This window comes from Astyanax mexicanus, chromosome 1, assembly GCF_023375975.1.
Source record: "Astyanax mexicanus isolate ESR-SI-001 chromosome 1, AstMex3_surface, whole genome shotgun sequence".
NCBI lineage: Eukaryota > Metazoa > Chordata > Actinopteri > Characiformes > Acestrorhamphidae > Astyanax > Astyanax mexicanus.
In genome coordinates this window covers 69269379-69285575 of record NC_064408.1, presented here as the reverse complement: position 1 = coordinate 69285575, position 16197 = coordinate 69269379, and the positions used below count along the sequence as shown (strand labels likewise).

General features: G+C 37.4%; 1 protein-coding gene across 8 annotated transcripts in view; it reads left to right on the top strand.

Moving 5' to 3' along the window:
- The first annotated feature begins 604 nt into the window (after positions 1–604).
- The window catches only part of LOC103031412 (nesprin-2), a 157193-nt gene continuing 141600 nt past the window's right edge, over positions 605–16197 (top strand). For 7 of the 8 annotated variants that reach the window (XM_049482150.1, XM_049482120.1, XM_049482143.1 and 4 more), the window contains exons 1-3: positions 605–732; positions 10465–10608; positions 15241–15302. In XM_049482150.1, coding sequence (XP_049338107.1) covers positions 10521–10608; positions 15241–15302 — 150 coding nt within the window. In that variant the 5' untranslated portion in view covers positions 605–732; positions 10465–10520. Of the gene's footprint in view, positions 733–786; positions 874–10464; positions 10609–15240; positions 15303–16197 lie in introns of those variants that run through there. The other variant, XM_049482114.1, reaches the window with a different exon arrangement.

The following is a 16197-nucleotide window of genomic DNA, read 5'->3' as shown; positions in this document are numbered from 1 at the left end:
AGCTTTGCAGACGGAAGACTGGCTGATGCCGAGCTGCTCAGCAATTTTAGTTTGGGTCAAGCCTTGTTGGCGAAGGGCTTGAATTTGAGCCACTATTCCGGTTGAGAGGTCGCGCTGCTTACTCATGATTGATTTTACAACTTAGAAATTCTACTCAACCCTGACTTTATACTGCACAGTGAACACTCTTCACAGAAAACAAAATTCGAGCATTTATTCTAATTCAATGAAACGGTTTCTCCATTATTCTAATTCAATAAAACAACAGTGTCACAGTTAAATGGCCTAAATGGGCCTTTTGGAAAGCTCAGCTGAGCAATTTTTTTTCCAGGTAACGAGTTCTGTGATTAGTCTAACGAGTAGGACAGGTGCGGTGAACACCTGATTTGCTTTCTGCACAAAAAATGCATTCAAAGAATTTCATGATTGCACTATTTCAAATTATTCTAATTCGTTGACCAGCACTATATGACTCATTAAAGTGACGCTAAAAGAGGGACGATTTCAGCTTCTATAGCCAGTCCTCGTACAGGGGGGGCGGGGCTTAATGTAGTGTGGGTGTGGTTTTGATCGGACTGTGCGCTGTGTGGGCGGGGCTGTGTTTGTACTCGGCGTGCTGGTGGTCTGTCTGAGCTGCTGCGTGTGCTTTGCTTCCTCTGCTCAGGACCCCTGGATTTCTGCACTGCTTTCAGTATAAGTGTCTTACAGAGAAACCCACCCCGCCACGCGCCCGTGAGTAGACTGCTGAGAGTCTCAGTTAAACCGGCGGCTGTTTTATCCGTGTGTTTCAGTAGCGTTAGTGCTTTCTCTGTAATGCCTCTGTAATGTTGGAGTGCAGGGGTAGAAACTTCTCCAGCTTATTTTACACTGCAGGTACAGATACACTGTATAGCTCACTCTGTGCTGTAATTTAGAAAATCAGTTTGTGTGATCAACAGATATTTTTGCATTTAAATATTAAGTGTTTTTTTTAGTAACTCATTCTTTCAAATACAGATGATTTCATCCATTTATCACTAGCTAAACAATATATTACAGTAATAATCAATAGACTTTAGACCACAGACCATAATGTACTGTATGTTAACACAACAAGAGAAGTTCTTAACATGCTGTGCATCTCTACCCTGAAAAAGCTGGAATAAGGAGAGTTCTGCAGAAACTTGTGGAATCAGAGCCACACACAGCTCAGTAAACATACAAGTGCTCTATGAAAAAGTGAACTGATTAGAAGTTGAAGTTTTCTTTAAGCTCCACACTAAATTAGAAGTACTACAGTAGTCAACATTTAATGATGTATTTAAGGACTGAAAATAGTTTATTCTAAAATGTACTGATCAAGTACTGAAAGTAAAAGTACAGTAAGGTTTAGTTTCCAAATCTATGGGAAATTTGTGTCATAACTGCAGCAATCACTTACAAAGTGAGTCAGCTGTTTAGCTGAAATATTTCCCTTGTTTTAAGTACTGCATTTTAGAGTATTCCAAAGATCAGTTGTGTTTCCCCATTATCGGTGCTGAACAGCCTTCTATTTAACCCTGGGTTTGTGTGAATTCATTTACAGTCATAACCTTTAGTCAAAAATAAAATGATATTCAGTCAACACAAAAAAGCAGTGGAAAGTGGAAAGCAGAGCTAAAGGCAGAACAGGAGCAGCGAGGTCTTCTTACAAGAGCAGATTGATCGCTTGATTCATTCAGTAATGAGCAGTCTAAACAAACACAGTGGAAGGAGGAGAAAAAAATAATACTCCTGTCGAGACAGATGAAGTTTTTTTCTACTTAAAGAAGAGCTTTAGTTTGAAATGGATTTTGAGTGTATTAAAATGTGACAAAAAGTACTGAACTTTGTTGAATAGCCCACCCCTGCTCTCCCTCAGCTTTCTGAGATCCAGTATTTTGTGCACTTTGCCCAAACAGGCTTTTTGAATGAGATGGGGCATAATTTGCCCCTGCAGATAAATCACTTTTTTCACTGTTATTCAGGCTCAAAGTAGCTTCACACTTCGATTCTGTAGAGCCCTGACATTAAAACGAGACATTTAGAACTTTAAAAATGCAAAGAAGTTTATTAACAGCCACAATAGAGTAGGTAAATCTCCAGGCTCCGCCATATTAAATTTAAGTCACAATAAATTAACCAACGAGCATGAATAATAAAACATTTTGAATAATGTTTGTAATTTTTCAATCAGTTCAACTATCCTACCTATTTGTTTTTGCTTGACGGTTGACTCATTGTGACTTAATTTAAAGATGGCAGCGCCCAAAGATTTACCTACGCTATGGGATGTTCTCTTCCCTCTGATTGAAACAAAACAAAATACATAAGTCTGACAGAGCACTGCTGCCTGAAACATCGCTTCACAGAATTGGACACTCTTGTTTTCCAGAATGACACGTTTTTTTTGCTTAAATATATAATTTTTTTGCCTAAATAGTTTTCATGATTATCATAATACTGTTGTTTTTGGAGTTTAGTTTTAATTGCTCAACATTTATCTAAACCAGTCATATAACTTCTTCATTAAGGGCTCGCTTACTGCATACCTGATGCAGTTTTTGCACTTGGCATTGGCCTTCAATCCTTTTTTTAAGAATTAGATCAAGACTGAGTGCCCTCTATTGCCATTGCACAGTAATTCAACCTCTGCATTTCGGTTAAGCCTTCCATGGTTATCAAGGGCAGAGAGAACACAGACACAGGGCTGTCGGCAGTGCTCACAGAATTACGTGCCTTACTAACTCAAGGGCACCTCCACTGTGGATGCCAGCTCTGTGAATCAAAGCACTGACATTTCACTTCCATGCCTGCTGATCTAACCTTTAGGCCACAGCTGTCTTGAGCCCAAGTGTACCCAACTCAGATCTTTGAGTTGACAGACAGACATTATAAGCATTATTCAGTGTGGTCTAAAAAGGAGTAAAAGCCTCTTTAGAGTAGATTAAAGAAAATCAAGCAGATGCAAAATTTATCGCATGATATGTTACTTTATTATTCACTCATCTGCTTGCATGTGCCTCTACAAGTCTGCAATGTGCAAAAACAAGCCTATCTCAGCTATGAATGACTAATATGTTTCTTTTGTATCATAATAATTACTCTTCTCCCCACCCATGCTTCGGGGCCTGCTGCACCTAGCAGATTTTGTCTAGTCTTGCTTGTTTCTTGAGTGTTATTGTATAGGTCACTGATATAGACGTGTTCCAGTAGTTTGTACTGAAAGTCTACATGCTTAGAAGACTAGAGGTTTGTGTCACTTTGTTTTACTTTTGTAAAGCTACAGTGGTTAAAGGCCTGCTGGGGTTAAAAACAAGCAAGTTTCAGTATAGTAGAGGACCATATATCAACCTCTGAATGAGAGTGCCTGGAGGAAATAGTGTATTTTAAAGAATAACCCCTGTGTACTTTTTCCACTGTGGGCACTGTGATCTGATACAGTTTCACTCTCATTGAGACAGATTAAAAGGTTCAGCCCTATTTGAGCTGGATTACTTTTACATGGGCAGCTACTGTAATTTAAGTGATTGCTTACAATGACCGTTATTTCAGTCTTGTACCAACATGCAAGCCACAGTGGATAGTAGTAATTAATGAATCATTTGTGTCTCAATCCATTATTTCTCCAGTAATAATTATAATTTGGAAGCTGTTCTCATAGTAAAGTAAGAAAAGCTGTGGGCTGTGTTGTTATTATTGTTGATGAATGTTGTGCCTGTCAGGGTGTGTATATGTGGGTTATCTCTATTTTTTTGTTGTTAATGTCCAACTATTTTTATGTTTATAATTAAACAGGCTGTTTTTGCACTGCTCCTTTGATGGTACAATAATTAGTAGGGACCTAAATTGACCAATTGTTTTCTTTAGGCAGGCCTATTTTGACAGGTGAGAATACTCTGCCTGCAATTTTACACACCAAACTAAAAGATCATTCTAAAAACACTCTAAAAAGTGGTTTATCCGCTCAACTTAAACAAATAGCTTTTTGTGGAAAAAAAAAAAATAATAATAATAAAGTATTATGTGATTAGAGTGCAGGTTGAATCTGTTTGGTTTTAGTTCTATATACAGCTCAGGAAAAAAAATACTCCACTTAAAAATTGATTTTGCCAAATTGCAAACCATTGGAATATAATCAAGAGAAAGATGGGTGATCACAAGCCACCAAACCAAACTGAACTGCTTGAATTTTTGCTCCAGGAGTGACATAAAGTTATCCAAAAGCAGTGTGAAAAACTGGTGGAGAAGAACATGCCAAGATGCATAAAAGCTGTGATTAAAAAACATGATTATTCCACCTAATATTGATTTCTGAACTCCTAAAACTTTATGAACATGAACTTGTTTTCTTTGTATTATTTGAGGTCTGAAAACAATGCAACTTTTTTGTTATTTCAGCCATTTCTCATTTTCTGCAAATAAATGCTCTTAATAACAATATTTTTATTTGGAATTTGGGAGAAATGTTGTTTGTAGTTTATAGAATAAAACAACAATGTTCATTTTAATCAAACATTTACCTATAAATATCTAAATCAGAAAAACTGATTCAGAAACTGAAGTGGTCTCGTTCAAGTGGTCTCTTTATTCCAGAGCTGTATGTCATTTTAAAATAAACAGATTAATTAAAAAGAGGTATCATATAAAGCATCACATAATTATGAGCCTAATTACCACCCAACATAATGAGCAGACAATACATAATGTATATTACAGGTTAAGAATATACTGGATGTGAGGGGTAGCTCAGTATTTTATACAAAAGAGTGTATAGGTTTATCTTTATCAAATGGAAATAACAACATCCACCCAAATATAGCTGAAGAAATGTTCATAATAGGACAAGGTGGACAAGTGGGAGCATTGCTAAAGCCAAAATGCAAAAAAAGTTTTGTGAAAATGTTGAATGTGAAATATCGAGCCATATCACCCACCGCTAATTATCACATCAGGGAAATACTTTTTGCTGTTTTTAGCAAAATAATAATTTATATTGTTCTTATTCCCCATTATATATCTTATATCTGTCCAGTATCAATTATTTTACTTCAATCCTGAATATATGGAGATATTTGGAGTGCATTTTTATTAGTATCATGACATTCTGGATCATTGACTTCTGTTACAAAATCTGATAAAATTCTTGTACTTTTTAATATCTCAGTTAGAGGTGTGCCATATCATACCAAATACAATATTAAAGAATAATTTAAATTTTGTTGCAGTAGTGTATTCTTGAAAAAAAAAATCAGTATTTGGTCATATCGCCAAGAGTATCGATATTGCGAAAATACCATGAAATATCATATTATTATTTTAGGGCAATATCGCCCACCCCTAGTGTCCAACTCATTTAAAGCAATGCTGATTCTGGCACAGGTGCCTTGGCGCTGGTATTGGTGACTAAACAACTGAACCTATGGATGGTCTGATCACAACACACACAAGGTTATGATTATCAGATATTGCAGACATTACCATTCATACTTCAGTGAAGCAGTGATAGTGATTTTGTGCAGTGTCTGTTGCAAATAGTATCAATATTCCTGAAGCTGCTTTTTCACACAGGAGAAATGTAGTGTACAGCCAGATATATTTCTGTTTCAGATGCCTTCTCACTACAGGAAATAATCTTTGGGGTTTAGGCAAAGGGGTGGTTCCTGTGTTGTGTGTGCAGGAAGCAAGGTGTGACCGGCTGTGAATTATCTGGAAAATTACTTGCTCTATTCACACATGGGCTCTTGGATATTGCCAGCACATTGTACTAGGAGGCTGGCAGATAGGCAGGTGATGTCCTGGTAATGTCCAGTTAGTCTTCTATCCATCGAATAGTAGCACCAAGCACAATAACATAACTGTTTTATCAAAATCTGGAATTTTTAAAAAAGCTGGTATGTTTTAACAATAGAGAAAACCTATTAATGTAAAAAAAATGGCTTGTTAATCTTTACAAAGATATTTAAGTAGCCTAGAATCTCCTTAAAAGAAACTCTGGCATGTGTGACTATCTTTTATAAATTGTTTTTACATTACTTTCAGGATGCTGCTGTTAGTTTATTGCATTCAAGCTGAGCAGAAACAACTAAACACTATAGGCAACCATAGCCTAGCAGCACCAGTGTGTGATGTACACAGAAGGGCTCTAATAACTAATCGATTACATTGATTTAAATCAGTTATTAAAGTAGTTGGCAACTAATATAATAATCGATTATTAAAGCGGTGAGTCATGAGCACCGTCTTGTACACAAGCAGAGGCTTTTGTACTGTTCATATGAGTAATGTATTAATTATATTGTATCGAGCTAAATTAATATGTTATGATTATACATTTTGGCTATATTGTCCAGCACTATGTCCAGTACAACAAACATACATTTTCACATTTATACATGTACACAGCTTCTTCAGGTAATGTCTGAAAAAGATCTGGGTTACTGTGCATATGTGAAAGGTCCTTCTGTTACATGTAGTGTCTTACTACTTATTATGCCCCAGGAAGTGTTTAACCATAGATTAGCTTTTCTGTCCAATTGTATTAGTAAATTGTAAATTCTAGTAGAAGCTATATTAATTGATGCATTCTTCTTTTTTGACTTTTCTAAGTCTAACTTAAAACATAAGCTTTAAATACTTGGCTTTACATTAACTATAAATATATAAAATGTCAGGTTGCCATGCACTGAAAAAGCAAAACAATACAGTCGGAAAGGGGATTGGGGTATGTGAAGGTGATCCAGACATGTAACACACACGTGGACACGTACACACACAGCAAGTGTTGCCTGCCACTCAGAGTCTACGTAGTAATTCACTGCATCCTATTTTCAGACCCCACAGATTCCTTGCAGGTCTCTCTCTCTTCCTATCACTCTCTCGATCACTCTGTCTCTCTTAGCCCATCCTTTAGTCTGGATTTGTGAGCGGGTACATGGTCTGCAGGTTATGAGGACTGAATGTCTTTCCCTCCTGATGTCATTGGTTTGGCACTGGAAACTCGGTACAGAGTGTAGTCGGGCCAGCTTTCCCTGTTCACCCACTAAACCTTTCCAAGATGGTTTGGCAAAAGCTGGGGTGCTAAAATCACAGCCCACAGCAGGTGTGTGTGTCTGTAATAAGCAGCAACATGCTACAGAATTCTAGAAGAGTCTGTGAGACCTTTAGCTGCTATCAGTGGGTTATTTTTTTTTCTTTTCTTTATTGTGTTTTTTTTTGGCACAGATTTTCTATTTCTTTAAATTTGCTCAGCCAATTACTCAACCAACTTAGTAGGACTCCCCTTATCACTAGGAAAGCCCCCAACAATAGTAAGGTGAAGATTAGAACATGCCTCCTTAGTGCTGGGCGGTATGAACAAAAATGCATATCACAGTATTTTGCAAGATTCTCACGGTTTCACGGTATATTACAGTATTTTTTTATTATTATTATTATTTATTTATATATATTTTTTGCATGACTGGGCTTAAATATAGGTTTATGGCTTACTCTACTGTTAGAAGTACATATAAAATAAAACATTAAGGTTTTAAATTAATTTGGGTTTATTTTGTCCCACAAAATTATACAATATATGAAAAAATCAGACTTTATTATCAGAAAAACAGCTGAAGAATGAAAACATTGGACTTTAAAAAGAGATATGCCAACAACTTTAACATGGCTTCCTTATTAAATAGTTCCATTAACACTAAAAATTGACCTAACATACTCAGTGTTTAAGTATTTCAAAGATATATTTAAAAAAAAAGCTCTATTGCACAATTAAGACGCAAGTTTAATATCAATTTACAAAATGTTATTATTGAAGCCATTGGAGGCATTAAGGTATTTAAGCAGCTGTTTATCAGTTTATCATAATTACTTTGTTTCTCTAGTTAACAAATACATTAAGTTCAGTGTGCATTAATATTATAATTTAAGCTACAGTATTGATATATTTAAACAGGGCTTTAGTTACTCATATTGTAAGGAACAGCAGCGGAAGCTTCAGGAGTTCTGTGTTCATGTTTAAGCAGGCAGGACAGTGTGAGACTGAACTGAGCTGCCCCTACTGTGCTTCTTTGATGGCGCTACACTGCTAAACAGTGCTCCACAGCGCCTCTAGTGGTGTGGCGGTATGGGAAAAATGCATAGCGATTCTAAATTCCCCTCCGGTATACTGTATTAACCAGTATAACATCCAGCACTACGCCTCCTCCAGCACTTGTAAGGTCAGTCACAGTCTCTTTTTCAAACTGCCGCTGATGCAGCATCACTGGGTAGCTAGAGCACTCTGAGAAAAGTGCCAAATCCTCAGCTCTGAAACATCAGCTAACAGATGCATGTAGTGATCAATGTCACACTAGGAGTGATGTGGGAAGAAAGCACAATCTACCCACCCAGAGACAGCAAGGCCGATTGTGCTCTCTCAGACTCCGGCTGCTGATGGAAAGCAGCGTGACTTGGGATTGAAACAGCAATCCTCAGATCATAGTGGCAGTGCCTCTATTCTACTGGACCACTCAGAGACCCTTGTCACACATATTGTTGACAGTATGAAAGTGATGAAATGCACTGTGACAGATCCGACCTGTGTATATGTTAATAAGTGCATTAGTGCATGTGTATGCCTACGAGTTGTTCTTTGTGAACTGCTTTGTTCTGTATTTGCTGTTGAGATGTGTGGATTATAGCATTAAACAGACACATTTTCACCATTCAAAGCAACAGTACACACTGGTACTGACACAAGGGCCTGTTTGTAGCATTCGCTCCTCGAGTGTCACTTACAGAGAATGTATTAAGCCCATAAGCTTCACTGGCGTCTGTGAACACTGGCTCCAATCCCACACTCCTCACACACAATCACAACTGAGGTATACAAGCTGCTCCCATTTCAGGAAACTATTTACCACTTTATCAGTAATGCAGACATTACTGAGTGTAAAAATCCTAAATTGCCTTTCTCAAGCAGTCAGTGGGGGTTTTGTGTAAGCCTGCTTAAAATGATCCTTGTAAAATGTCTGAAGATTTCTTCCTGACTCTTTGCAACTTTGCTAAATGTGCTAAAGTTCTACAGTTTCATGAAAGTTAACATTTGAAGGTTTGGCTCTTGCACTGGTTTCCCCTTTACTGTTGTTTATTATGACCTAATAATAATAGAAGGGGTGTGCCATATTGTATCGTACGCAAAAATATCGCCAACATTTTTGAATAACGTGAACGATATTATACCCTCAAGTATCATGCCATATCGCCCAACCCTAATTATTATTTATTATCAGTATATATTTTTTTTACTTTAATCCTGGATATATGGAGATATATGGAGCACATAATTAGTATCATGACATTCTGGATCATTGACTTCTGTTAAAAATCTGATAAAATTCTTGTATTTTTTTCTCAGTTAGGGGTGTGCCATATCATATTGTATGCAATAAGAAAATGTATTTTTTTATTTTGTGGCAGTTAAGTATTCTTGAAATATATATATAGATTCAGAATATACTTAATTTTGTATTTTTTGTTTTTGCCAGATTTTGGTTAAGTATTTTGTCTCACAGTCCTTGAGATGTCAGCTGGGTTCTAATTCCAGATTGTTGGGTCTGATTGTGATTTAGGGATTGGATTTTTCTATATTATGAAAGTTTTATACAATTGTTTTCCTCATAGGAATGAATCAGCTGTGAAGGTTTGGGCAAGTTTGGAAGGTCTTCTAAAGTCACAATGATACAGATATACTAGTAACACCCAACTGACCGTGTTACATCTCACAAAAGCCAATCAGCAACCTGCTGAACACTAGCAACCACCTGAGACACCATGCCTACCAACTGGGACCATATAGTAGAAACCACTTGAGCGTGCAACCATTATAGTTAGATATGAAGACCAAGGTTAGCACAAAGTCCTCCCAGGGGTCCATGTTTGTATTAATATTTTTTAAAAAGTACAGTACAGTTGAGAAACTCTTCTTTTGCCTATTATCTGTAACTTGTGGATTTGTGCATGTTTCTAAAGTATGTTATATAAAAGACAAACCTAATGTAAAGAGGATTGTTGACCAAGCTCATTTAATGAAAGCAGTGTGTTAAAATGACCTGTTTATACATAGCCCCACAAAACAGAACGACATAACAGTCTAAATCAGTCATATATTCTTGTTTATGTCAAAGGCCCAGGCTAAATCAGATCAGCTCCAGTCAAGTCAAAGGTTGCATTATTATCAGTATAATCCACCTCAGCAGTTAGGGGAGTTTCCTTCTTCTGCCAAGAAGATTAATTATTAAAAAGGTGAAGGGAGGAGTAATAAAACACTAACAGAAACAGGCACACATGCACAAATAGCCGCTCAAGGGGTTTTCCCATTGTAGGCGGGAAAAAGAGAAAAAGGGTATGTGTAGTGCAAGAATGTGTAAGAATACCATCATAAAATGTTACAATAATATTGATGTATCTTATTTGCTTGTGTTTTCGTAGGATAAACCCCACCATGCTGTGAGTTCTGAAGCTTTGGGTGACCCCAGAGAGGAGTGATGGCATCCGGGGGAAACCCTGATGCTGCCATTGGGGATGCAAGGGCCTTCCCGCTGGACATTGATGATGTGAAAATGCTACTGCAAGGTCAGGACTGTGCACATAAAGCAGGTCACTTTGTGTGACTAGTCTCTGGATTGTATCCTGATTATATTTTAACCACATGCTTAGTAGTCAAATTCTTCTCCGGTTGGTCAGAGTGAAATTAAAAATTGTATTTTGTTCAAAGGCCTCAGGACTCCTCCAGGTGTAGGGAGAAGTTAGATTTGTGCATTTATTATTACTTTTTTTTTTTTTTTTTTTTTTTTTTTTTAGCAAAGTGCAAGTCTAAGTTGAGCTAAGTGACTCCTGACCCACTAAGTGACCTGAAAGTGCTTAACTTTATTTGATCTCTTGCTCCCCCCTTGCCCCCTCCTCTGTTTCCTAAACTCCCATATTGCTATTTTTAGCTGAGGAACAGTTTAAGTATCAGTCAGGAGTGAAGGTGTGTGTGTGTGTGTGTGTGTGTGTGTGTGAGATAGATAGGATAGAATCCTAAAACTAAAAGGTGTGATTTCACCTGAAAGCATTTCATACAGTAGGTACAGTATATCACTCCTAGTTGTATACATACTATATGCTGCATTTGAAACTGTTCTCCTACCCTCATTGCCTGCAGGAGCCAATAAAAGACAATAGACAGAAAAAAATAGTGAAATCAGGAAGAGTCCTCACACTGACCTCAACCAATAATCTAGGATTCAGGGCCATGCCCACCTTGGTTTGTGTCCGCCCACCTCAGAGCTGTGGAGGGAGCGTCACAGTGGTGTTAGTCGATCAGAGGCGAGACATTTACATGTCATGAATATTTATGAGTAAGGCCCAAATCCTGTAGTTCCTCCCTGCTCACTCCTCCACTGAACTAAAACAGCCTGAAACAGGAGCACCAGAGCACTTTTTACACAAACCGCCTCACAGTACAATAATTCATACTAAAAAGTTATGAAAAAACAATGAAATTAGACTTTTAAGATTAGAGCTGTAGAATAAATAGTATTTTTATCTTTATTGCGATATGCATTTTTGCGATAAACAAAAACATTGTGAATAAACAGCTTCTTAAATTGCGTTACCCATGTGCAGCAGCAGAGGGAGCTCCTCAGGCTGTACACTGTGCTCACGTGACATAACCAGACTAGAGGCAGAGCGAGGCAGAGATCCACAGTAAACGTTCACACCAAACTAATTCTAGCCTAGAATTTTTTTTTTTTTTGCAGCCAGGCTTAGTGTTGTGTAAAAAAAAAAAAGAATAAATAAATTGAGGAGCTTAACACTATTTCTATCCAACAATATTTTTTGTAAAATAATATGGAATGTACATTTGTTTAGTGGTCATTGTCCGAGGTTCTGCACTTTTTTCTTGCTGTTTCTGTGCTTCACTATTTATACATACATGTTCTTAGACCCTCATGTTATGTCTGCTCAGAGGGTGGGAAGTGCAAACGGATTACAGCGCTGACTCACTGCTCAACAACTCATTAAACAGAACCCACTGAGAGAGGGTGTGGCTGCTGTCTGTGTGCGCTGTGTGTGTTCCCCACTAGTGTTGTCATCCCACTCTAGTTAGAGGTTTCTTGGCAGTGTAGTGTTGAAACTTGTTTTGTTGGTAATTGTGAGATTACATAGGGTTATTTGCATATTCAAAGAATGTTGCTGTATTGTTGTTTTAAGTCTTAAGTTGAGCTAAGTGACTCCTGACCCACTAAGTGACCTGAAAGCGCTTAACTTTATTTAATCTCTTGCTCCCTCCCTCACCCCCTCCTTCATTTCCTAAACTACCATATTGCTATTTTTAGCTGAGGTAGAGTTTAAGTATCAGTCAGGAGTGAAGCAGTCGTGAGTGTGTGTAGTTAAAAGTGGAGTATTATAAATGCAAGGCTCCATTTAAAAAACATCTCTTTGGTAGAATAAATAAGTAAAGTAAAGTTTGTGTTCCATTTAATTTTTTTCCTTCAGCTTCAACAGCTGTGTTAGTTATTAATACATGTCAAGTATTAACATGTATTGACATGACAAGTCATAAAATGTTGGGAAAAGGTGATTTACTCTATGATTTAAATGGAACACATGATGCAAAAAAATTACTTTTTGTGTGCTTTATTTCCACTTGTGTCTCGGCTGCCCCTATAAACACTTCAAACTAAAAAAACATCCATGCATTCATTTTCTGTGAATCAGTTAAAAGAGTTTAATGTCAGGAATCATATAATTCTATGAGTCATCTGAATGGCTTCCTTAATGCATAGAACCACCCTAGCACCAATGTTTACCCATCAAGCCCCACTAGAGCCCCATCCACTAGATCAGTTAAAGAAACGCCATTTTGGTTTGCTGCACACTTAAAAACTATAAACTACATACCTCAGTAACTGCTGTGATTATATATGTTCTATATGTTACAGTATGTTACACATCTCTGCACCTTATCCTCACTATACACTTTATTATACCGTATCGGTACCGCACTGTCCTGTCTTTAAATTGTCTCGTCTTTTGTATTTATTGTATTTATTGTATTTATTGTTACTATAATTTTATATATTTTATGTTGCACTGTCGTCACTCCTGCACTTTATGTTGTCTATTGCTTGTGGTTCTATGTTGCACCATGGTTCCGGAGGAACGTAATTTCATTACACTGTGTACCTGTACTCAGATGTAACGACAATAAAAGCCTCTTGACTTGACTCTTGAGAATCTTGGACAGTACACAGCAGGATTAGCCAGCAGACTTTGTTTGACGGAGGGATCTGTGGCAAGTCAGGGTGGGTCTGTTGCCTGTCAGCCGACAAGGGAGAAGAACGTGCTTTCAAATAATGAGTTTTGTAATCTTTCACAGTTAAGCATGAACTAGCTTGTTTGTGTTTTGCTATTTAGCGTAACAAAATAATGCAAGTGTATATTTTAAAAGCAGTGAACTTTGGGATATGTCACAGTCAGCGGTGTGTGTGTGAAGTTTCATTTATTGATTCTAAAATACCATTCTTTAATTTGTATGTAAAGTGCATACAGTAAACAGAATGGATATCACAGTCAGCAATAATATATTGAGGTCATGTCCATATGTTGTAATATAAGTTGAAAATATAATTGTTTTGGCAGCCGTACACAGCACTATATGGTAAGAAAAAAGAAAAAAGGAATCCTGCAGTATGTGGGAGGTTCGCTGTGTGCCAGGGCTTAACCTTTGTTAGTAACCTGTTATACAAGTGGTAATGCAGTGATTTTAACACAACCACAGTTCTTATGAATTGGTTTTCATTGTTCTCCTGTTGGTTGATGTCACTGTGGTCTGATTTTATTGATGTTCTGTTTTCTCTTGTAAGAACTCTTGAACAAACACACAAGAGGGAAGAGGGAGGGTGAAATGACGGTTAACTGTCATAAAGACTTGCTTATGATGACTTGCTGAAGGATTTCTTTATTTGCCATGGCACTGATATTAAGTTTGCAAAGCAGCTTTAACATCCAGGCCTACGGGTCCAGACCTCTTATGAGCTCTAATGAACTCTGACCTTGGGAGGAACCAAGATTCAGTAAGAGGAACCCATCCCCCCTCTGGTCGACCCGGACAGTACATACAAGTCACAGAACAAAAACAATAGAACAGAGAGATAATGGGCAGCTATAGCTGATGTAGAAATAGGGTATGAATTAGATGTATCGGCTGGGCCCTTGTCAATGTAGTGGTGTCATGTTTAGCAGCACCCCTTGGGCTTAACGTTCCTGCTAATTTTCCTGCTGCTCCAGAGATCTAGTTTACCTTTTAGAGCATGCAAATCATTGTTCTACTTGTTCAACATGTTAGAGCCACAGGGTGGTTAAGCTTGCTAAAATACTTGTGCTTTATCTCTCTATCTCTCAAAAAGTGTTTTCTCTCTTTAGAGGGGTTATGAGATGCAGTGTTACCAGAAGAAAAGCAATCCAAAGCTACAACAGTGTACACAGAAATGATGGAATGACTTTGTTCAGTTATGAATCTCAGCTTGAAGTTGAACTGGTTTGCTCTTTAGACAGTGACAAGTTAAGCCAGGTTTCCAGTAGAGCAATTTCTGTCGCGAGCTTCAAAATAGATGCTCTATAAATGAGATGTTAAACACTGCAATATCTGTATTTTTTGTATATCTGTTCTACTGTAATGCCAGACTAAAGCTTTCCTTGACTCCAAGCTTTTTCTTCACTCAATTTTCTTAAATAAGAAACGTTTATCAAAATTCATGTACAATATGAAGTACAATATATGTTTGTCTTATTTAACACATGGATATGTTTATGTTGCAAAATAAATTGCAAAAATACACAAAATGTCATTTTCAGTTCTAATTTGGACCTGAAATCTAAAACATATCATTGTTTTGCAGTAGTGTAGCATTTTTTAAAAACATAGAATAGATTATTAATTTGTTAATTTTATGTAAAGATTTGTTTCAGGCAGTGGTTCATTTAGTGTTGTGTTTAAGCCCCACCCACTAGATAGCAGTGTTGTACTCAGTTGTCAGATCCCACTGTTCTCATTGGATAAAAAGAAAACACTCTTTTATTTTCTTTTTAACCCATATTTCACTTTTACTGCTGTGTCAAAGTAGCCATAAATGATTTTAAAGTTTAGATGTTGTGTGAACTTTTCAGTTTTGTCCTCAGGGTACCTAATCCTGGTTCTGTGTTTGTTGTCTTCTGCAGTGGAACAGGAGCAGGTTCAGAAGAGGACGTTTACCAACTGGATCAATGCTCAGCTTTCTAAGGTAAAGCATGTGAAAAGTTTTAAACTTGTGTTGATGTAGTCTAAAGGCAAAGTCACATCTGAAAGTCCACATTAAGGTACGTTGTATACATTAATATACGTTAATATACGTTAATCTACAGTTACAGTAGATACAGAAGTCACCAGTGTAAGCGTTTGCATCCATATGGCTGTATGAGGTTACTGCACACCCAGAGGAGTCAAATTTCCTCTAAATCTTTTTCCTCTGGTTTGTTTTGGTCTTAACTTTCTGTAATTGGTCAGGAAAACTGAACCGTGTAGAATAGAGCAGTACTTTTGGAGGTGGGAATGCTCACTGATATAACTGTAGTAAAAGCCAGCTTCACTGCCAGTGCCCTTATTACTGTATAATTAATGTGTCGCTTAACACACATTACTACTTCATTTGTCAGCAAGGCAACATCTAACAATGCAGTGACCCTGAAACGCTGACTCACTGCCTAGCATGTAGTCAGCTCATCTTGCCATGAAGTAAATGAGAGGGTTTATTTACTCTTTATGGATTATTTATAGAGCCCAGGCTGCGGCCCACTTTGACGGGTTGTAATTGGAGACCGTAGTCTCTCCGTAGTCCACTAGACCTCTGTTCAGCTGACACTGTATACGTGATAATGTGTGCTGCTGCAAGTGTGCTGCTTCTGTAATTGAGTTATGATCTCTCAGGCAGCAGGACATTATGCTCTGTTCACAGATATTGAAGCAAATTAACACCTTAGTAAGAGAAAGTTACAATATCTGCTCCCACATTCTGAAAGATTATTAGACTTGAAGCCTGTCTATAAAGTCATAGATATAGACCAATAAAAAACAAATCATTAGAAAAGTCGTACATCGTACATCTCTCCTTGGCCCTACCACTTAGCCTTACCCCTGTG